Source organism: Elephantulus edwardii, unplaced genomic scaffold (assembly GCF_000299155.1).
Source record: "Elephantulus edwardii isolate Elephantulus edwardi_28Jun2011 unplaced genomic scaffold, EleEdw1.0 scaffold00186, whole genome shotgun sequence".
NCBI lineage: Eukaryota > Metazoa > Chordata > Mammalia > Macroscelidea > Macroscelididae > Elephantulus > Elephantulus edwardii.
In genome coordinates, this window is record NW_006399936.1 from 397,986 (window position 1) to 419,119 (window position 21,134).

The window sequence follows — 21,134 nt, forward strand, 5'->3', positions numbered from 1 at the left end:
GACCGGGGGGAGCGGAGCTGGGCCCTGCCGCAGAGACAGCCCCGCCTCCGGGTCCGCCCCCAGACCCGCCCCCGGCCCCAAACCCACCCTTCCACACCCTCCAAGGACGGAGCGGGAGCGGCTTCGCTGCGCCGCACCGCGCCGCACCACGAGACCCGGGTGGCAAGCGCGGGGTCTGCGGATCTGGCGGGGGCAATTTCGGAGAACGGTCCTGGGGCGCTGGAGGACCCAGAACCAGCCTGCCCCCTCCGCGGAGAGGCGGCTCCTGGTCGCCCCTCGCCTCCGGCCCGGCCGGCCGGGCCGCGCTTGCTTCTGTCTCCCAGGCCCCGGCGGAGCGGAGCCCGGTGCGCAGCGGCGCCCCCAGCGGCAGCCCGGAATCCGCACCCACGCACATCGCCGGTGCGTCCGGTGCTCGCCGGGTCCGCACCCGGCGTCCGGCCGGGTCCGAGGCTGCGGCTGCGGGGCCGGGATGCAGCGAGGAAGCAAGGCCGGCAGGGGGCGCTATTTTCCGGCCCAGGGGCTCAAGAGCCCTACCTGCTGCCTGTGTGGCCAGCAGGGGGCGTGTTCCCCTGGCCGCGCCGCCTCTTCCCCGCCGCCCCCGGGGTGCGGGGGAGGGCACGAGAGCTGGCTCGCTCAGTGTTGGGTCTCTTCCCGCTGCAGCCGCCCAGGCGCCGGGACCTTGTTTCTCGGCCTGGGCTCAAAGTGTTGTCCCCTGCGGTCCAACGCACCCGCCCCATAACCTTTGACTCCACCGGCGCCAGAACCAGTTGTCGGTTCTTGACTTGGGCCACCTCGGGCGGGTGTGGTCCCTGGGGTCGCTACTTCGGGTCCCACCCCTTTCTATCACCTTTCTCATCAGTTCCTTAAAATTCCTTCATCGGAAATCCTTTTATTCTAACCTTTTCTTAAAGTAAATTAGCTGCAGGAAGACTTTAGTTCTGCTAAGATGGCACCTAACAATGCCAATAGAGTGGCTCTTGTGACCTTGGGCAAATAGTGCAACCTTTCTATAGAACCTTATTTGCTAGCCATCTGAGCAGAGTTCAGGGCATGGGAGTTCATTAGAATGATGATTGTCAAAAGGCTCTACACTTCAAGGGCTTTTATAAATGTCCCCAGGAGAGGTAACACATTAAAGAGTTATTAGTCGTTTCCTATTTACAGTGTGTGAATTAATTTATATTTATTCATTCAACAAACTTCAGCAAAGGCCTTCTGTGCCCCAGGGACTGTGGAAATGGAGTTATCTGAGAAGCTGAGTGCCAGAGCTGGTGGGGAGTGGGGTCCTCGCTCACAGCCTGAAGGAAGAGCTGGTAGTGAAGCCATTTCAGCGATGACAGTGACAGAGCAGGCAGGGGTGTGTGCTGAGTGCTGCCAGAGAGGAGAGAGTAGGGAAAGCAGAAGGGTGGGGACTTGGAGACATATGGGAGACTGCTTCCAGGAGGCCTCAAGACTTAGGCATTGTTAGGTTGGCTAAAGGAAGCCAGTAACCAGGGTCCTCAATGCATTTTAATCAATAATATAGAAATGAGGGTTGTTGTTTCCCCTTAGCCCTAAAGAGAGAGGTTGGGGAGCTTGGTGGCTTAGTCTAAAGGGTCTTCTGCTGCCAACTCAAAGGCAATTTCTTTTGGCCGTTGGAATCTATCCACTGTTCCACAGCAGAATGCCTCTTGTGTAATACAAAATTAAAAATCATTGTCCTCAAAAGAATAAAAAAAAGTCATTGTCCTAGAGTCTGAATCAACCCATAATTGCCCCTTCTACAGGTTTTCAAAGGCTGTCAATCACGTGGGAAGAAATGGCCCCTCTCTCCTGCTGACAGGCTGGTGGATTCCAAGTGAAGGGGTCATGGCCTCCCAGTTAGTAGAGCTGCTCGCTATGGCCTAAGGCACCAAAACTCCCAGTGGATTTGCGAGATATGAAAACCTGCTGGACGGTCAACTATGAGTTGGTTCCGACTAGGTGGCCATGAGTTTGAATTTTTTTTTTTTACTTGTTAAAAAAAAATAAATCCAAGTAAAAAAATATATTACACACACACACACACATCCCCCAAAAAAAACCCAAAACCAAGTCAGATCCGACTGGTACACAAGAGATGGCCCATCCTTCTCCAGCACAGTATCTGATGGATTTGAACTGCATTCCTTTGGGATTGCAGCTCAGCTTCCTGTCACCAGACCACCAGATATCCCAAGTTTGATTTTTTTAAGAGAGTAGTTAACTAGCTCTGGCAGCCTAGTTTACAGGGGGTGATGCTAACCTAAAAGTGGCTCTTCTCTGGAGGTTTAAATCCACCAGTGGCTCTGTCGAACAAAGATGGGCAATCTACTTCCATACGATTTGTTGTTGTTCAGCTTTGAACCCAACAGAAGGTCAACCAGAAGTCACTGAGTGAAAAAGAGGTTAGCATTTCCATGTGCTAAAAAAAGCTCAACACAGAGATTGGGAAAGGCAGGGATGGTGGGGAGGGTCCTGGACTCTTCAGAATCCAGTACTAATCTCAGTCATCAAATATTAGCTCTGAGTTTTCATTTTCTCACCTGAAACACTGGAGTGCCAAACCCCTATAATTACGTGACAACTATGAAGACTTCTGAATATATCTGAAAGCAGCTTCCTTTGATGAAAATTAATTAGAACTTACTTCCTTCTGAATCTGGGGTGAAGGCAGATATAGCCATTAGAGATGGCTTTTTAAAATTATTGTTAAAATAACTCCCCTCAGTTGGTTTGGGGCGGTTACAAGGGAGAAATGACAGGTGGAGATTTCTTGCTTGATCATGTCCCTGGCAAGTGTGTGTGGCTTCTCCTTCAAAATACCAATTAATAGGAAAAGAGAGTATATGCAGTGCCAGTCTCTGCATTCTGCTCGCCTATGCCTCAGACTTCCAGCCATAAGACAGCTGAGAGTGAGACATAAACACGCACCACATCAACCATTCTACAGATAATAACATTCATCTGCGACCAAGCCAGAAACTTGAGATGGTGTCCATACACTGAAAACCATTGTTATTTATAAAAAAACCCAAATAGATTCTCCAAGGGAAATGCTTACCCTTCCCCAAATTACCCAGTTCCATTCTTCTGTCAAGGAGCTCTGTTGGACTAGTGACAAGGAATTGTGCTGCCAACCCAATGGCACACAGTTTAAATCCACCAGGTGTTCCATAAAGATGGACACTCAGGTCCTGTGCAATTTACTGCCTCTGAAAGAAAAGCTGCCTTAGGGTCAGCTATGGATCGGTTCCCACTCAATGGTGCATAACAACAACAACAACAACAACAACACTACATTCTTCTGTCATGTCACCGGGCAGGTTCAGGTCAGCTGCCATCTTCACACCATCACTGCTTCTGGCTACCACCACCCTATTGCTGAGCCTTGCCTGGCCAGCAAGAACACACACACACACACACACACACACTCCAAAGCTGCTGCTGTTGGGCCTTTCTAAGCCTCTACCACTGAATCCCAACACATTGGCTGGACCTGCTATGTTTCCAGCCTGCACTGTTGGAAGCTATGAGTGACATCAACTGTGATGTTCAATGTCAAAGGTTGTGGTGGTGTGGATATAATCCTTACACTGGTCACATCTAAGCCTCTCTTGTCCTGAAAGTGTGACAGGTCTTTTAGCTCCACCAGCTAGCCTCTAAAGGCTTCAATTCTCACTCATGAAGCCAACAAGCCCACCACAGCCACCTTACTCTGTGCACCAACAAACCCACTGTCTGTCTTTCACTATCTTCAGTGTTACAGACCTTTCTTCTGAGCCTAGGAAGTTCTCGGCAAAAAAGTCAAAGAGACCCTGAGTCTTTGGTCCAAAAGATACCCTCTGCTCTGGACTCTTCTTGAACTCTTTGGGAGCCTAAATAAAAACTAAACTCATTGCCGTCAAAGAGATTCAAACTCACAGCTACCTGCTAGGACAGAGTAGGACACATATGGTTTCCAAGGCTGTAAATATTCATGAAAGCTGACGACCACATTTTTCTCTCACAGAACAGCTGGAGAGTTCAGACCACCCATCATTTGGTAATCAGTTAAGCACTTAATTACTGCACCACCAGCGCTCGCTCCCTTTTATATGAGCTTTGTTGGTAGATGCCATCAAGTCTGGTATGACTCATAGTGACCTAAGGAACAAAGGAGGAGGATCTGAACCTTGCCCTATCCGACTCCCTGCCAATTTCAAGGTATGTTCTCTTGCCAGGACCACCGACTGATCCCCGAAATTGAACTGCTATTAAGCTGATTCTTAGGCAAGGCCACCTTCCATGGGATTTCTGAGGCGGAGAGGGATTGATTCAGTGACTGGGGTAATGGGGATAGGTGTGTCGGAGACAATAAAGTTGGCACAGGTTAGAGCAGGGCTCAGAGCTGCTGTTCATAGGGGTGGTATGAGTTGCAAGTGATTCGATGGCACATAACATTTATACAACAATATCTATACAGGGGGAGGCTGCCCATCTTTCTCCCTTGGAGTGGCTTTTGGATTTAAACCACCACTGACCTTTTTTGGCTGTTCTGTTGTTGTGGACTGTTGAATTGGAACCACCCCATAGCTGACTGTTCAGACGGTTTTCAGAGGCAGTAAATTGCAGGGAGATTTCTCTTTTTTTCTCCAGTGGAGCAAGCTGGTGGACTCGAACCACATTCCTTCGTGTTGTCAATGCAGCTCTTTACCGCTAGGGGAGGGGAAGCATAACTGTTAACTGTGGTTTTAATCCCATTTGTGAATGATCCATCTTTGCTATGTTAAGGCGGCATTAGTGTAGGGTGTATCTTGAATCAATCTCCTTTGAAATATAAGAGATTAAACAAGTGAGCGGAGATGGATACAGCAGATGCCAAGACACATGGTGATCTCCAGGAAGCACGAGTTGAAGAGACAAAAGACCTTCCTCCAAAACCAACAAAAGAGAAAGAGCAACTGCTAGAGCCCGAGCCCTGACTTCAGACTTGTAGCCTCCTGAACGGCGAGGAAATACGTTTCTGTTTGTTAAAGCCACCCACTTGTGGTATTTCTGCTATGACAGCACTAAGCTGATACTCTACTTTTGTGCACGTTTGCAACTTTTCACAATCCACTTTTTAAAATAAAGGGTGGAGGGAGAGGATTAAGGGTGCTTTCCTCATATAGTTAATTTGAAAACCAAAGAAGGTGTGATTAATGACAGCCACGGCAGCATTCTAAATTTTGCCAGGCACCCATGGTGCCCTAGGTCCCCAATAAGGCGCCTGGCAGATTGCTTCCGACCGCTGGACGAGTCCGTAGGCCAATGGCTACGGCTGCCTACAAGTAAGGGAATCCCCCGGCTCCCTGCAAACTCCTCCCCTTTCTTACCGCCCTCCGTAGCCCCTCCCCCCGAGGAAGAGTTGGGTTAGGGCCCAGCAGGTGTGGGGTTAAGGGAGCCTGCTTGGGGCCCCGGGATCAGCAGCAGCAACTGCAACAGCAGTGGCAGGCCTGGCCCCGGGCCAGCTGGCCTGGAGCCCCGGGAGGGAGGGAGGAAAGGAGGGAGGAGGAAGAGGGGAAGGAGGAGAGGAGCAGTCAGCAGGCCCGAGGAGGCAGGACTTCCTGGTGTGGGGGTTGTCAACAGCCCGGAGAGAGAAAGACAGAGCGAGCGAGCGCGACAGGAGCCCGACGAGCAGAGACTAGAGCCGGCGCTGCCACGCGGGAGGAGACCGGGGACACCCACTCGCCGAGACCCCCGAGCCGAGCGCGCTTTTCCACTTGGAGGCGCGGCCGGCGAGCCGCCCCCTCCCACGTCGATCGGGAGACCCCTGGGGCTTCAGAGGCCGCACCTCGCCTTCACCGCGGAGGTTCCGGCTTTTTTTGGAGAGCAAACTTTCCCCGGAGATGACTTGTGGGGTGCGGCGCGGCCCCCGGAGCGGACTCGGCAGCCTCTGATCGCCGCCTGCTCCCCGCGCTGCCGGGGTTTCCGCGGGAAGGACAGACAGCCTGACGTCCTGGGCGCCGGGACCCCCAGCACAGCCTGAGAGGTAGGGAGCTGGGCGGGGCGGGCGCTGGGAAGGGCGTGGGGGGAGGGCAGGGCCGAGCCCGCCTGGCAGCCCCTGCGCGGGAGGGTGGGCGCTGGGGTCTGGGGACCCAAGGCCAGGCTCACGAGCTGCTTCACGCATGTTCGCCTAGGCCCTGCAGCTCTTGCCCTCGGGACGTTCAGGGGCAGTGAGCTGGAATCCCGGGCCCAAAGTGCCAAACTTTGGGGCCCATCTGCCTTCGTCTGGCAGCCACTGGGATCTTGCCCCCTGCCATCTATCTCTGCCTCTTTGTTTCTGGGTCTCTGGCGGTTTCCCCTTCCTCCCCCATCTCGCTCCCCAGAGAGGAAGCCTCAGAGGTGGCCTGCCCACTGCTTTCTCTCTCTCTCTCTCTCTCTCTCTCTCTCTCTCTCTCTCTCTCTCTCACACACACACACACACACACACGCACACACGCTCTCTCTAACTCTCGCGCTCTCTCTCTTTCCAGTTTGCAAACTCAGCTTTGGAGTCGGAGAGCCACAGCAGCAGGAAAAACCTGCCCCTTCCTCCTCCTTCCCTACCCTGCTCTCTCTTCACCAGCCAGACACCCCCAGTTCCCCAAGGCCCTGCTGCCATGTCGGACCCGGACATCCCCAAGGGCCCCGATGCCCCTGTTATGTGGCCTCCCTGTTCTAGGGGCGCCTGAGCCTCTGCCAGGAGCCCCGCTGCCCCCGCCCACCTCGGCCCAGTCCTGAGCCCCAGGGACTATGAGTGGGGGCAAGAAGAAGAGCAGTTTCCAAATCACCAGCGTCACCACGGACTATGAGGGCCCAGTGAGCCCCGGGGATGCAGAGCCTCCTACCCCCCCAGCTCCCATCAGGCCCCCACCCCGATTACCCAATGGGGAGCCCAGTCCTGAGCCAGGAGGCAAGGGTACTCCCCGGAATGGCTCCCCACCGCCTGGGGCCCAAGGGGCCCCTGCTTCCCGTTTCCGGGTGGTGAAGCTGCCCCAGGGCCTGGGAGAGCCTTATCGTAGAGGTCGGTGGACATGTGTGGATGTTTACGAGAGAGACCTGGAGACCCCCAACTTTGGCCGGCTCCTGGAGGGAATTCGAGGAGCCTCAGGGGGAACTGGGGGCAGGTCATTGGATTCTAGGTTAGAGCTTACTAGCTTGGGCCTGGGTGCCCCCACTCCACAGCCGGGCCTGTCTCAGGGCCCCACCACCTGGCTCCGTCCGCCCCCCACCTCACCTGGACCTCAGGCTCGCTCCTTGACCGGGGGGCTGGGCCAGATGGCTGTACTTGGCAAGGCCAAAGTGGAGATGCCCCCCTTGTCAGCCTCCCTACCCCAGCAGCACCCTCCAGAGCCTGGGACGGGAGAGAGTGAGGGCACATCTTGGACCTCTACACCCCTGCCCTCTCTGAGGGTAGAAGTGGAGCCAAGGCACCCCGCGGCTGGGACTCCTCCACTTTCCCGAAGGAAGGATGGCACCCTGCAGCTGATGGAGTTGGTGGCACCAGAGGAGACAGGACAGGTAAGAAAGAGTGGACAGGGAGGGAGGCTGAAGCCACCTGAGTCCAGTCCACTTTCACCAAAGTACGAATTTTAAAATCGTAATTACTCTATATTTAAAAAAAAAATAGAGTGGGCTGGAGAGGGGGAGGGGAAGCGGAGAGACACCTGGAGGGTCATGCCTGTCCACTTCAGCCTTGGCCTAGCTGCCGCACTGCCCTCCCTGCCTACTCTATATCTGTCCGTCTGCTCATAGCCTCTCCTTTCTCTGCCATTTTACTTTGAAGATCTTTCCACTTTCCCTCCCCTCCCCTGCATTTCATATCTTCTATCTCTTGGCTCCTTAATTTATTGCCTTTGCCCCTCCTCTCCAGCCTTCTGTGATCTCCTAACTATGGCCTTCACCTTGTATCTTGGTCTCATCATCTTCTCTGAGGAGTTGAGGAGGGAGGTCCCAGTAGGGCTGGGTAGCTGGGCTTCTGAGGGGGAAGTGCCAGAGTTTGGGGGCTGGGGGTAGAAGATAGGCATTCAAGGGTAAGCCGCTTCTCTTCATGCCAACCTTCTCCTGAATACGAGGTCTTTAGTCTTCCCGTTAGTTTCCCATCCGAGTCTCATTTTCAGCTTTGAATCAAATTTCTCCTCCTGAAGAATTGAGTTGGAGGTGCACTTTACAGGAATCAGGGGGGCTTGTGGATTTGCCCTCTCCTAACCTAAGTTCCCTAAGTCTCTCTAGGGGGCTGGTCACCTTGGAGTATTAGCCACCTTGGGGCCTTGGGGTATTAATCATCTTAGGGGGGAGGTAGGAAGCAGCTGAGAGAGAGTTAAATCATCTGTTCTTTCTGCTTCCTGTCTCCAAAAGAGGAACAAGTTGGAGGGGGGGAACAGGATGCCTGGGTCCCTGAGGCGGGGTGGGCAGCTTGGGATGTGCGGATTGGATGCTTCTGTCCTAGAGGAGAAAATACCACCTTGGGTTACGTACAAGTGTGAAGATGAGAACTTTTCCCCCCTTCCTGGCCTTGGGCACAAACCACAGTATAAAAATAACCTGAGACTGGATGTCTGGGCCCTGTCAGGACCAGTCAGGACCGGCTCCCCCCACCCCCTCCTGGCCTCAAGCTCACATCCCTCACGTCCCCCCTTACTTTTTCTGAGCTCTTCCATTCCGCTCCAGCTGAGGGGAGAGCTGGGGCACTTTTCTTTACCTGCCCCCCCACCCCCCGTCCCCACAATTGCTTCTTCCAGTGCAAACCTCTTCTGCCCCCAGTCTCCACGTTCTCTCTCATTTAAGCCTTGCTTGAGCTTCCCATGGGTCCCCAGACCTTGTCCCTCATTCTAAAGTGTCCCCAACTTCCATGCCCCATCCTTTCTTGCTGCAACTGTGTGACTGAGTCATGTTGCCCTGGTTGAAAGCCTACTGGGCTTTCCAAGTTCCTCCATTCCCCTTCTCAGCTGACTGTCACTAGCAGAGGTGGGAAGTGACGAGGAGGGCCAGGGGCAGCACCTGGGCCCCCTGCCGCCTCTCAGGCCCACTAACCGCTCTGGACTCTCTGTTCTTGGCTTTTCCGAGAAGCTGGGGCCTCCCAGGGCCTCACAGAGGCAGCTTGTTCCTATTGCCCCCGCCCTTTTGCAGCCGCCCCCAGTGCCTGTTGGGCTGTGTGGGTCCACGCCCAGGCTCCGCCTCCCCCCCCAAGCTCCTGAAACCTTCCCCCTTACCCCCACACATAAGGGCAGGGAGCCTCAGAGCTTCACATGGGTCTTGAGGCCTTGGAGAGGAGATGGTGTAAACGTAGGGAGGATCACCCTTCTTGAGGATTCATTCATTCTACAAATAGCACCTCCACCAGCCAGAAGCCCTGCCCCCTTGAAGCTTACCTTCCAGCTGGGGAAACTCAATATGTATTTTCATTTTAGGTAATGTGCAAACAAGAAGCAGTTCAGTGGATTAATGGATGGTAGGGGAAATGTCACTCTGAGGAAGTGACATTTGATCCTCATTGAGACATCAAATGACAAAATGACTAGCCTCTGAGTAGGGGTCCTGGCCCAACTGGAGGAGAGGCGCACCCTCTTTTTTTTAAAGTTTTTTTTTTAATTCACTACTCTTTATTTATTTATTCTTTTTATGTGTGTACCATCAAATTGGATCTGACTGGCACAGGAGGCGATTGTTCCTCCTTCTTCAGCAGAGCATCTGGTGGATTTGAACCACGCACCTCTGGGATTGCAGTGCAGTTTCCTGCCACTAGGCCACCAGAGCTCGCCCGCACCCTCTTAATACTTGCGGAATACATGCCTGAAGTCACACACTCCGGGCCACAGGATGACCCATTCTCCATGCTTCCAGTCACTGACTAGTGTCCTTTCTCAGCGCCGGGGCAAAGGGACTGCAAAGACAGGACTCCTGGATCCTTGGGAGAGAAGGAGGGAGGAAGACTATTAGGCCACTTGCCAGGTTCCTTTCTTCTGATGTAATGGTCCCTGTCGCTCTGCCTCCAGGTGCTGCCCCTCAACTCCCACCCCAGCTCTCCAGGCCTCTACTTCTTCCCTGATGCCAGCTTAGTTCACAAGTCTCCGGACCCCTTTGGAGCAGCAGCTGCCCAGAGCTTCAATCTGGCACGCTCCATGCTGGCCATCAGTGGCCACTTGGACAGTGATGATGACAGGTAGGTGGCTTCATGTGGTGGGCCAATGAGGTTAGACTACCCACCTAACCCCTGGGGGGTAGCTGCAGGAAACTGCCTTATAGGTATTCTCCCCCAGTGGAGCTTGGAGAGGGTTTTTTTTAAGCAGAGAAGTCTGGCCTGGGCATAACCACTGGATTTGTTGATTTGGGACCCACTCCCTCTGTGTGAAGAGAGCTGGGTGGGACTTCCTTGCGTAAGACTGTCAAATCATAGACCTTTTTAAGAGTTTGAAGGGAGTCATTGTTGTCAAATTCCAGAGCTGTTGCAGATTTAGAGATCATCTGGCCAACCGTAAGAACTCTTGGGCAAACGTGCTGGAGGCGAGACTGAGGAACTGGTCTCCTCCCAGGCCCATCTCCCTCTCCGCTTTCCAGTGAAGGGAGTGGGACTCCTGCCTTAGAGGCAACCTCCTTATAGTCTAAATGGACTGCTTTTAGGATCCCAGGATTTCAAGTACCAAGAAAGCATTTTTCTAAATTTTGTTCGCTGAGTGTCCAGCAGAAACACCGTGAGGGAGTTGTGGGCAGAGTGGCTGTATTAAGAGTAGGGAAGACACAGGCTGGGATGTGCTTTTGGGGAGAATGCCCTGTTTGATTGCAGGGTGAGCAGAACTTCCTGTTCAGAGGGCCAGGTTTGTCAGCAAACAAAAGAAAAGAGGGAAGAACAAAATCTTGAGTCTGCCAGGCAGCACCTTTTCTTTGGCCTGTGGACTGATAGGAACCAGGGAGGAGGAGTAGGGAGCCACCTTTTTTTCATTTTGGAGGAGTGGGACTTCCGGTTTGAACCTTCAAGGGGAGGGACTTCCTGTTTGGAAGGCACACGAAGAGGTGGAACTGAAAAGAGTGGGTGCTGGAAGGAGCTATTCCAGATGGGAGTCGGCCTTCCACTAACGGGGCCCCATCTCCTAGAATCAGAGGCTGAGCTGCACAAAAGAAAAGAACTTCAAGCATTGGAGGGGAGCAGGAGAGAAGAGAGGATGAGGTGGCCAGGAGAGGGTGGATAGAGGGCAAGGGAACTCATGGTAGGCGCTGTGGAAGCTGACACAGCCAAGCAGGGCCAGGCAGCTTCTGAACTCCTCCTCTTAGGAATGTGTGAGGTGTGAGGTCTGCCAGGGCCTGGAGAGTCACCTGCCCCCATTGCTGCTATTCTCAGCTCTTCCCACCCTCTTCTCCTCCTACTGGGGAGGTTCCCTGGCAAGAGGGCTCTTGTCTCTGCACTACCCCTGTTGATTTCATTGCCTAGCCTCCTGCTTTTTCAGTGTTAGCATTTTCGGCCTCCTGAAGTCTCATCAGCTCTTTGGTTTATCCCCTCCACACACCCCTCCCCTCTTTTCCCACCCCCTCCAGACACCCCAGTCTGACCGGTCTGGCTCCCAGCCTCCACTTTACCCTGCTCTCAGCTCCAGGGCTCCCCTGCTCAGGCCTAGCCCAGCCCCTCCTGCCCTACCCTGCTGGGCCAGCGGGTTTGGGTTGGGCCACCTCCCCTCCCCCCAGGAATGGGGTGTGTAGACCCTACCTCATCCCTCTGGGGGCGTAGAGCTGGCAGGGGTACAAGGTCCAAGTGGCATGGGAGCTCCCTTTTGAGAGAAAAGTGGGCTGAGGTGTTAGGTGCCCCAATCGAAAATGGGAGCTGGGATTTCCTGACCAATCCCCGAACTGTAACTGGGGATGGGAGAGCAGAGGGTCCCTGGTGAACTCAGACTACTCTTCCTGTTCCTGCGTTGCTGAAACCTTCCTTCATAGCCCCCAGCAAATGGCAGGCACTTGGCACAGGTCTGAATAAGTGAGTGGGTGGGTGGGAGAGTGGAATGGTTTCCTGGGACTTGAAGAGGGGAGGGGAGGGAAAGGTACATGTATTTATCCTTTGGAGCTCCTGGGTGGTAACTGTTCACATTCTTGGCTGCTATCTGAAAGGTTGATGTTTCAAGTCTGTGACAGAAGCTCCTTATAAGAAAGTCCTGGCAATCCAGTTTGGAAAATCAGCCATTAAAAGGCTGATAGCTCACAGTCCACTCTGACATATATGGACTGCTCCTTAGAGGCAAGGAAGGTGAAACTTTGTCTCCATACTTCGGGCATATTGTTAGGAGGGACCAGTCCTTGGAAAAAAACACCATATTGAGAAAGAGGGAGGGTCAGAGGAAGACCCTGGAGAGAAATGAACACACTGATCAAAGGTCACGAAGATGGTGCAGAGCAGGGCAGGGTCCAAATCTGTGGTTGATGGGGGTCTCTGTGAGTTGTACAACAACAACATCAATGTATTGGCATCTGGGTGGAATATTTATCCTTGGTCTGGTGCAGCCTCCTTATCAAATCCTAAAAGCAATTCTGATTCCCACTTTCCAGATAAAGAAACCGAGACTGGGAGGATTTTAGAAATTTGCCCAAGGTCACTCAGTTATTAAGCAGCCAGATTAGAATGGAAACTTGGGTCTGACCCCAGAGCCACATCCTTCCACTGTCCTACCGAGGTGCCTGTGGCTCATGAGGAGAAGGGGAGACCATCTAGGTGGAGTGACCGTCCCCAGGATGCCCTTTCTTTCTAGGACAGAGGAAGGGACAGCTCTCCCCTGTGGGGCAAAGAGCCAGTCTCCTCCCTGCCGGCCTCGCCCTGAAGACACTATAGATCCGGGAGTGGACAGGGCAACTGGATGTCAGTTGGTTGGCCTCAGGCCCGGCCTCTGGGTGCTCCTTGGGACACAGAGAGGGTGCAGGGCTGGCCTCTGCCCCCAGCATCAGAAGCTCCTCACCTCTCCCACAGGTCTTGCTGCCTTTCCTAAGCCTCGGTTTGCAGCTGTTTGACCTTCAGAGGGAAAGGCCAGCCTCTAGGACAGCCCTTACCCTAGCATGCAGGAGTCCTGAACGACCACATCCTAGGTCATGCAGGACACAGCTCGGGGTGGGGGGTGCTGTCCTCCTGTATACTCACTTGCCTTTGGACTTCATAAGAGTCGATCCTTTCCACTTGACTTCAAGCTTTCTGCTCCTGCTTCTGTCCATATATTCCAGCAGTAGCCAACAGTGCCCCTCAGGGGTTCTCCTCGTGAGAATCTTGGTCCCTCAAAGTTTAATATTCCGGGAGACGTAAAAGTGAAAAAGCGCTTTCAGAAACTCATAAGTATAAGACAAACAAGAAATAGTCAGATAGTCATCTATCGGCCAAGATGTTTATTGTATAATTCCTTTCTTTCTGGCAAGGATGAATAAGTTACTTGGGATCTCTACCCAAGTGTCAGTCAAAGCAAGGTCCTTTGAATGTGCCCTCTCCTGTCTGTTTCTACTAGCCGGCAGTGTTGTGGATTGAAATAGCTTGAAAATGGCTTCACCTCTCCAGCTGGCTAGCTTTCTCTACTCTCTGCTCTTAAACTTATCTTTTCCCTCTGCCCCAGGAGTTGCAGGTGTCCTTTCCCCGGCCACCGTTTCCCACTCTCTCAGGCCTGGCCATGCTGTTGGTTATTCCCAGCCGCTACCTGTCAGCGCCTTCTGCACCCAGAGCACGAGTGGGAAATGGAAAATTCCCAGCACCCTCGTGCTCCCGTCTGGCTGCAGGGCCTCATCCAAGGGTCACCTTGATTGAGTACTGATCCCCCCACAGGGAAGCAAGTTGGAACTGTCAGCCAGAAGGGCGGTCTTGACAGAGGAACACAGGGCAGGGGATGCAGTATGTTGGGGGCCCTTCATTCCAGGAGGAGTGAAACTTGGGGCCAGAGAACAGAATTCTGTAGTGGAGCAGGTTGGGAATGGTGGAGGCAGAAGCTGGGTTGAAGTGAGGGTGTGGAGCCATGTGATCGGGGATGAGAAGTTATTGGGACAGGAGGTCATGGGGGATAGAGCAGGGCACAAAGGTTTGGGAAGACCTTGGGGACATGGTGGGACAGACCTAAATGACAGTTTGGTTCTAGGACCTTAGTACCTGGAGAAAAACAAGAGACTTGGGAGCCTTTGAGTCGGGCTTGAGTCGACCTCTGGTGGCCATTTGCAGATTGCAGCCAGAACCTGCTCTTCCCCCTGCCCTAGCTGTCTGCTCCCAAAGGCCCTTTTTTTCCATTACTGATATCCCACCTACCCTTGAGCTTTCCCGTCTCTCCAACCCTCTGCGCTCTCCAAGACCCCAGAGCCAGGTTGTAACTGGCCTGCAAGGTGCTGGTTTCTGTTTATGTTGTCATGGTTACTCTTCCTTATTGCTCATCACCTCCACATGGGCGATGAGGCATCATCCTGTGACCCAGGTTCCAGGTCGTTCATGATATAGGATTTTGTATTAGGTGTACTAGAATTCAAACAAGACCATAACCATGTCAGAGCCTCCTTCCCCTCTCCCTGTCACCTTCGTCTCACATATTTGGGGCTTGTAGCTACGCGAGGCTATTCCTTGGAAAGGGACATCATGCCAGGAAAGGTGGAGGGTCAGTGCAAGAGAGGAAAGAGATGGATTGACAAGGTGACTCACTGGGCTCAAGGGTGTCAGATGAGGAGGATGCCACGGGATAGGACAGGATTCAGATCTGTCACACCTAGCAACAACTTCACTTCCTCTGCCTTTGCCCCACCCCCACTGAGAGGTGCAGAAGGAGCCCCACCCTGGTCTTGAAGGGGTAAACAGTGGGTCAGAGGTGAGGTCTCCTGGGGCCAGGCTCTTGTCCCACAGCCCCTCCCTGGAGCCAGGCCACCAGCTGACTTTCCTCGGCTGGCCCCCTCCCCTCCACTCTGGGCCCAGCGCCAGGGTGAGCAGGGGACACTGGCACTGACCATGTCTAGGAATTCCCGCCCACCGTGGAGCTGGCGGGAGGGGGTCCCCGTGTCCCAGAGGAGCCAATAGCAGCGAGGCCTGACCCTGGGGGGCGGTGTATATCTTGCAGGCTAGCACCCCCAACACACTGTCTCTTCCCTGCCCGCCAGGCACCAGCCAGGCCTTGCTCTGCCCGGGGGGCTCTGAGCCCCCCAGGCACTCCTGAAACACAGCCCTCTCTCTCTGGGTGGCCCAGGGACCCTTTTACCTCAGGGATGGCCCAGCCGGGAATCTCTGTCAAGTCCCTGGTATCATCTTATGAGACCCGAGTGGTAGGAATGGCTCCGGGGCCACCCCGAAAAAGAGGCTGTGTGTCTTCCCCTTGTTCGCCTCGGGGAGCCTCCCCCATCCGAGGGACAACGGGACTCCCACCTCACTGGGATCTCGGGGAGCCTGGGCAGCAGCAGCCCTCACCCCGCCGGGGGATGGACAAAACGCTCCTCTCTCTGATTCTCTACTGTCATAGGTACGGGGAGGGGTGGGGGTAGGAGGCTGCGGTGACAAGGACTGGATGGTGGTCAGAGCTTGCTCCTAGAAGCACCTGGACAGACGTGGTGCTTGTTCCTCCTCCTCCTCTCTCACCTTCCTGTGTCTCTGCAGCGGTTCCGGAAGCCTGGTTGGCATTGACAACAAGATCGAACAAGCCATGGTAAGAGAAGACATCTTGGTCTCAGGAGGTCCGGGCTCCCTGTGTCCACGCACAGGCACCTGCCGTCCCTCCCCTTCAACCCTGCCTTCCTCATACTAGGGAATTATTGACTCCCAGCTCCCACCTGCATTCCCTTAGCTCCTCTGGCCCCTTCTCTCTCCACTTGAACCCTTGACTTGCTTTCCTCTTGACCTGGTCCCTGGCTCCCCATCCCGACCCTAAATCCTTGCCCCCCTCCCGCCCTCTTCCCTGCTTTGCTGCTTCCCGGGTGGGCCCCTTCGTCTGTGGGGAGCTCAAAATCTTTCATATCCGGGTCCTTGCACTGGAAAGGGAAAGAGATGGGGGCAGTCTGAGTTCCGACACTGTGCCTATCCCTGGGTCCCCAGGACTTAGTGAAGTCCCACCTCATGTTTGCGGTCCGGGAGGAGGTGGAGGTGCTGAAGGAGCAGATCCGGGAGCTGGCTGAGCGGAACGCAGCGCTGGAGCAGGAGAACGGACTGCTGCGTGCTCTGGCCAGCCCAGAGCAGCTGGCCCAGCTGCCCTCCTCAGGAGTCCCTCGGCTCGGGCCCCCTGCACCCAACGGGCCCTCTGTCTGAGCAGCTTCCTTTCCCTCACAATGTGCCTTTGGGGGCTGCCACGGCTATCACTAGGCCTTGGGCCAACTGCCTGCCCCCTTTTCCTATGCAGCTTTAATGCCTCTTGATCCCTGGGGATGGAGTTCAAGGCTCAGTGTTGGCCTCTTCCCTATCCCTATCCTCACCTTCCCATAGACCCCAGGGTCCAGTCTAGGGTGTCCGGAAAGCCCAGATGGAAGAGAGAGGGGTTCAGGATAGCACATTAGATGGAACCCTCTCCCAGGTGGAGTGTCAGTCTCCCCCTTTCCCACGATGGCTGGGGATACTTGGAGGGTCCCAGGCAGGCACCCACCCCCTCACCTCCTGACCAGTGCCCTGTCTCCTTGGCCCAGGGGAAGGAATATGGACAATATCTGGAAGTTGTGGGATTCAGGTTGTTATTAACATAATAATTATAATTAAAAAAAACTCTGAAGAAACTTGAATTTAGGGGCTGGCATCTCTTTGCGTGTGTCAAGACTGGGGTCTGTCCGATTCGCACGTAGTTTCTGAGGTTGTGAGCTCCTGGCTGGAGAGTTTGTGGGGAGCTGAGGTTTCAAGTGGCTGGAGGAGATGGAGATGCACGACTGGGGAGCAGGCCGCTCTCGGGTCCTGGGAAGGGACCTGCACGAGGGGGCGGGTTTGCCCACGTGCTGGTGGGGAGAGGGGAACAAAGAGGCCTTTGGTGATTGTGCGGGATCCACCCCTAGCTTCCCAATGTGTCCCCTCTGCGGGCTGGATCCGGGTGGCTGCTTGGAGGCGGGGCAAGGGACCCTGAATGGGCCCCTTGTCTTGGGGCTGGGTGTGGGCCAGACTCCCCGGGCACACGGTGCCCTCGCCAGGCCTGGCTGGCCGCCGTGGCTTCCACCCTCAGCTGGCCGAAGACTGGCCCTGTGGGTGAGCGGCCCCTCCCTGGACGGCCTCCCGCTCTCTGCTTAGGTGGCAGGACACTTCTACCTTCTAGGGAGAAGGTCTCCATCTAGCGGGCAAAAGCGAGAAGGCAGCCTGGAAGAACCCGCTGGACACAGACCTGGGGTGGAATCTGGCCCTGTAACTCCCTAGATTTATGACCTGGACTAGGCTCTGTGCTTTTTCCACATTTCAGATTCTGTAGCAGTCCAATGACACTGACAAATGATAGTTAACCGTGAAAGGGCTGTTATGAGGACAACTTGATAGATGGAAAATACCTAACACATCACAGACACTTGGTAATGTTAGTTTTCTGTTCCTGAATCTGGGGAAAGAAGAGTGAAAGGCATAAATGATTGGCTTCTGGGGTCCTGAAAGAGCCTTGGGGGTTGGGGTCACGGCCTGGCAGCTCTCACAATGGACTAGAATTCTCCCTCTCTCTAGGTTCTCACCTGCTTTGACTCCTCTCCCTGTCCCAGGGAGGGGAGGAACGCCTAGGATGAGTCATTGGGGGAAGTCTGCCCCCAGATTCCTTCTTCCTTTTTTTTTCACCGCGGTGCTTAAAGTTCCTCAGTTCCCCGGAGACCCCTTGGGTGGTGGCCAATGACCTGTACCAGCTACTGGCTCTGCCCCCTACTTCAGGGTCTTCACATCAGAAGAGATGACTGTGCTCCTGAGATTATTCTCATGGCTTTGGCACAGGATTTCTTGCTGGGTGAGTTTCAGAGATTTCTTCATCCTCCTGCCATGCTGGGATGAGAAGTGCTGGTTGCCTCTGACCTGAGTCCCAGCAGGAACCCTCTCCTTGCCCACTATGACCAATAACACAGGGAGGGAGGAGGCTCCAGACAGATGGACAGGGTGCTCAGAGGGGAAAAGGCCCCATAACTCACTGTCTCTATCCCCTGGGCCACCCCCAGATCTTCTTGTCTCTTTCCTTTTCTTAACTGATGTCTCTCCTGTCCATATCCTGGTTATTAGATCTTGAGCTACAGACACAAAGCTATGATCCAGGGACACCCAGGAAATAAGAAAAATGTGTTGAAACCGACAGAGAAGTCCTCCAGTGGGACTGAGGCTTTAAAAATGGTTGGGACCCCCAAAGAGGTCAAACTTCGCCAAGAGACAAAGGGTTCCAGGAAGGATGAAAGTTCCAGGATGGATGAATTACTCCAGATGGATAAGTATTTAAAAATGGATGAGGCGTCCAACATGTCTGAGCCCTGCATGATAGCCAAGAAAACAGGAAGAATAGAGCAGAGCCGCAGGGGCCGGTCACTGCTGAGGCTGCCCCAGACAGCTGTCCAGTCTGTGTCCGAGCTCATGGTCTCTGCTCTACAGACCGGCTGGCAAATATGCTCCTGGAAGGTTAGTTCCCCTTCACCCTTTGTTCCCGACAGCTCACTTCCCCAGTCACCAAGGACTCTTTCCTCCTCCGGTTCACCTGTTCAAGAATTATTTCCTACTTCTCAGCTAAGCACCAAGTCTTGAGACAGGCACGAGGGATGCAATAGTGAATGAGAGTCACCTCACCTTAGGGGGCTGCAGACGAGATAGTAGAAGTTGTTGGTTCACTGTCATGCAGCTGTGAGACGGGACCCCAGAGGAGGGTTCTCCAGATCTGAGAAGGCTCAGAAGGCTTCTTTAAAAGAAAAAAAAATGGTAGTGGAGCTGAGACCTGAAAGGTTAGCTTGGTGTGCAGGGGTGGGAGGAGCTGTTCAAGGAGAGAGGAAACACAGACCCCATAGGGAGTGGCCCTAGGGGTAGGGTCCTAGTGAAAGCACTCCTGGAGCTTAAAGGCCCAGTGGGTGGCCAAGTCATGGAGTTTGTGCTTGACCCTAAGAGCAGCGGGAACCCTTGAAAATAGTTGCTCAGAAACATGAATGATCAGGTTTTTTTTTTTTTTTGGAAAGCTCACCTGTATTCCTGCATTGCTGATGGGGAGTTACAATAGTGAAGCCACTTGGGGGGTAAAAATAGTTTATTTCTTGCAAAACTAAACTTGCAACTATTATGTGACCCATCAGTTTAAACTCTGAGGCCTTTAGCCAAGAAAAAGAAAAATGGGTTTGTAGGAAAATGCACGTGTAACAATTCTTACGAGTTGTCTTCATAATACCCCAAAGTCACTCAAATGTCTCTCAGGATGAGCCCATGGAGTACAAAACAGTGGTGAAAAGAAAAAAATGTACAAGAGCTTGGATGAATCTCAAGGGGATTCTCCTGAGTGAAAACAGTCCCCCAAAAGTCCCTACATGATTCTATTTATATCATATGTCTTGAAATGTCAAAATTCTAGAAATGGATAAGGGAGGTTGGGAGCGGGTATCAAGGGGCAACAGGGTGAAATCCTGTGATGACATGAGGTATCTTGACTTGAGGCTTGATACATACACAAAGCTGCATGTGAAATAAAATACAGAGGCACACAGCCACCCACAAATGAGTTCAAGCAAAACAGGGAAATGGGAATAAGATTGATGTCAATGGCAGTGTGTCCATGTCAGTGCCCTCACTGTGGTCTGTAATGGAACTTTGCAAGATCTTGCCATTGGGGAGTGTAGAGTTGACACACATCTCTGTATTATTTCTTCCAACTGCAAATGTATCTACAATTAATGCAAATGCAAGTGTTTAACGGTGTAGGTCACTAGTGATTCAGCTGCTTTTGGCCTCTGATAAAATACTATTGCATCATATTAAACATAGGCAAAGAAACAGAAAACCTCACCTTGCTGTCCTGTAAAGGGGAATAAGAAAGGGGTGAGAGGAGAGTCAGGAAAAACAAGAGAAGCAGTTAAATAAGTATTGAACTGCCAAGAAATAAGGCGGGCCTGGGCAGAGGGAGAGGAATCAGGTGGAATGGGTTACGGATCCGAGCGGTATTTAGAAGATGGAAGTGATGGGCTTGTTAACTGATTAGATGAGGGGTGAGCAGGAGACAAACCTAGACCAGAGCCACTCTGGGATGGAGAATGAAGGTTGAAAAACAAACACGGGAGAGACAAGATGTCTTGAGATGGCACTAGAACACCTGTGTGGAGATGTCCTAGAGCCCATGGGGTGAACGGGTCCAGAGGTCAGAAGGCATGATATCATCCACCTTCATTACAACACACTCACCTGAGTTGGGGCGCAAAGTTGGGTCAGCCATGAGGCCTATGATCCAGGAGCTTGTATTCCATTGGCAAACGCAGAGGAGTCCCCTGGAACACACAGAGTCTGAGATGTGGCATGACAAAAGTAGAGGTCACCTCCTGTAGCCTGAGGAGGCTTCCTTGACAAGGTGGTGTCTGAGCTGAGCTTGATGGAGGAGGTAGAATCAGGCCCTTTGCTGTTCATCCGTCAGTTATTACACCCAGTGACGTTATTTTTTCTCCCCCAGAAGAAGCTATTGACTGTATACCCTCTCCTCTTCTCTACAGTCATCTGTGAGTTCTACCTCAGCTAACTCCCCCTTGAAGACTGGGTCACATTTGGAGTCTCCGGAAGCCGAGATGCTGCGGGAAGTCTATCTGGTGCTGTGGGCCATTCGCAAACAGCTGAGGCGGCTGATCCGAAAGCGGGAGAGGCGGAGACGGTGCCACGTACAGATCCACACACTCCCCAAGTCCGACCCAGTTCAAGGGCCAACACAGGATGCCCAAAGTCCCCTCTAGGGGCCATCCCCCAGATCCTCCAAAACTCCTCCCTTACTCTCAGGTGAGATTGATAAGAGGGGCTAGGGCAGCAGGCCAGAAGATGTGGGTGAGGAGAAGCTTTTGTACCTCCTCTGCTGGGGAGCCCAAGGCCAGCCCTAAGGTCCCATATACTCCCCTGCAATCCCATGTATTCCATTTATAAAGAATTATCAAAATACTGGGAAATAAATGTCAGATATTTCTGAGTAGCTTTCGAGTGTGTTTGTGTATGGCCGGAGGCAGTGAGGGGAGCTTGGGTGCGTCAGGGAATGGGATAGGGAGGCAGGGAATGGCATCAGATACAG

The 21,134-nt window shown here is 53.4% G+C and overlaps 2 protein-coding genes across 2 annotated transcripts; both read left to right on the forward strand.

The window, feature by feature from the left end:
• Nucleotides 1-6,753: 6,753 nt before the first annotated feature.
• Nucleotides 6,754-16,219, forward strand: TSC22D4 (TSC22 domain family, member 4). The gene is made up of 4 exons (XM_006896473.1): nucleotides 6,754-7,521; nucleotides 9,996-10,162; nucleotides 15,575-15,623; nucleotides 16,010-16,219. Exons 1-4 carry the CDS (start codon nucleotides 6,754-6,756, stop codon nucleotides 16,217-16,219), a joined length of 1,194 nt encoding a protein of 397 aa, XP_006896535.1.
• A 2,088-nt stretch (nucleotides 16,220-18,307) lies between these two features.
• Nucleotides 18,308-20,808, forward strand: LOC102843738 (chromosome unknown open reading frame, human C7orf61). The gene is made up of 2 exons (XM_006896581.1): nucleotides 18,308-18,517; nucleotides 20,575-20,808. The coding sequence occupies exons 1-2, from the start codon at nucleotides 18,308-18,310 to the stop codon at nucleotides 20,806-20,808; spliced, it is 444 nt and encodes a 147-aa protein (XP_006896643.1).
• The last annotated feature ends 326 nt before the right edge of the window (nucleotides 20,809-21,134 follow it).

Bases quoted from the DNA above. Each gene is read 5' to 3' on its own strand.
- TSC22D4 (XM_006896473.1), top strand. From the start codon at position 6,754: ATGAGTGGGGGCAAGAAGAAGAGCAGTTTCCAAATCACCAGCGTCACC. The intron at 10,163-15,574 runs GTAGGTGGCTTC...GTGTCTCTGCAG, and splicing joins TTGGACAGTGATGATGACAG to CGGTTCCGGAAGCCTGGTTG. The intron at 15,624-16,009 runs GTAAGAGAAGAC...CTGGGTCCCCAG, and splicing joins ACAAGATCGAACAAGCCATG to GACTTAGTGAAGTCCCACCT.
- LOC102843738 (XM_006896581.1), top strand. From the start codon at position 18,308: ATGGATGAATTACTCCAGATGGATAAGTATTTAAAAATGGATGAGGCG. The intron at 18,518-20,574 runs GTTAGTTCCCCT...TCTTCTCTACAG, and splicing joins GGCAAATATGCTCCTGGAAG to TCATCTGTGAGTTCTACCTC.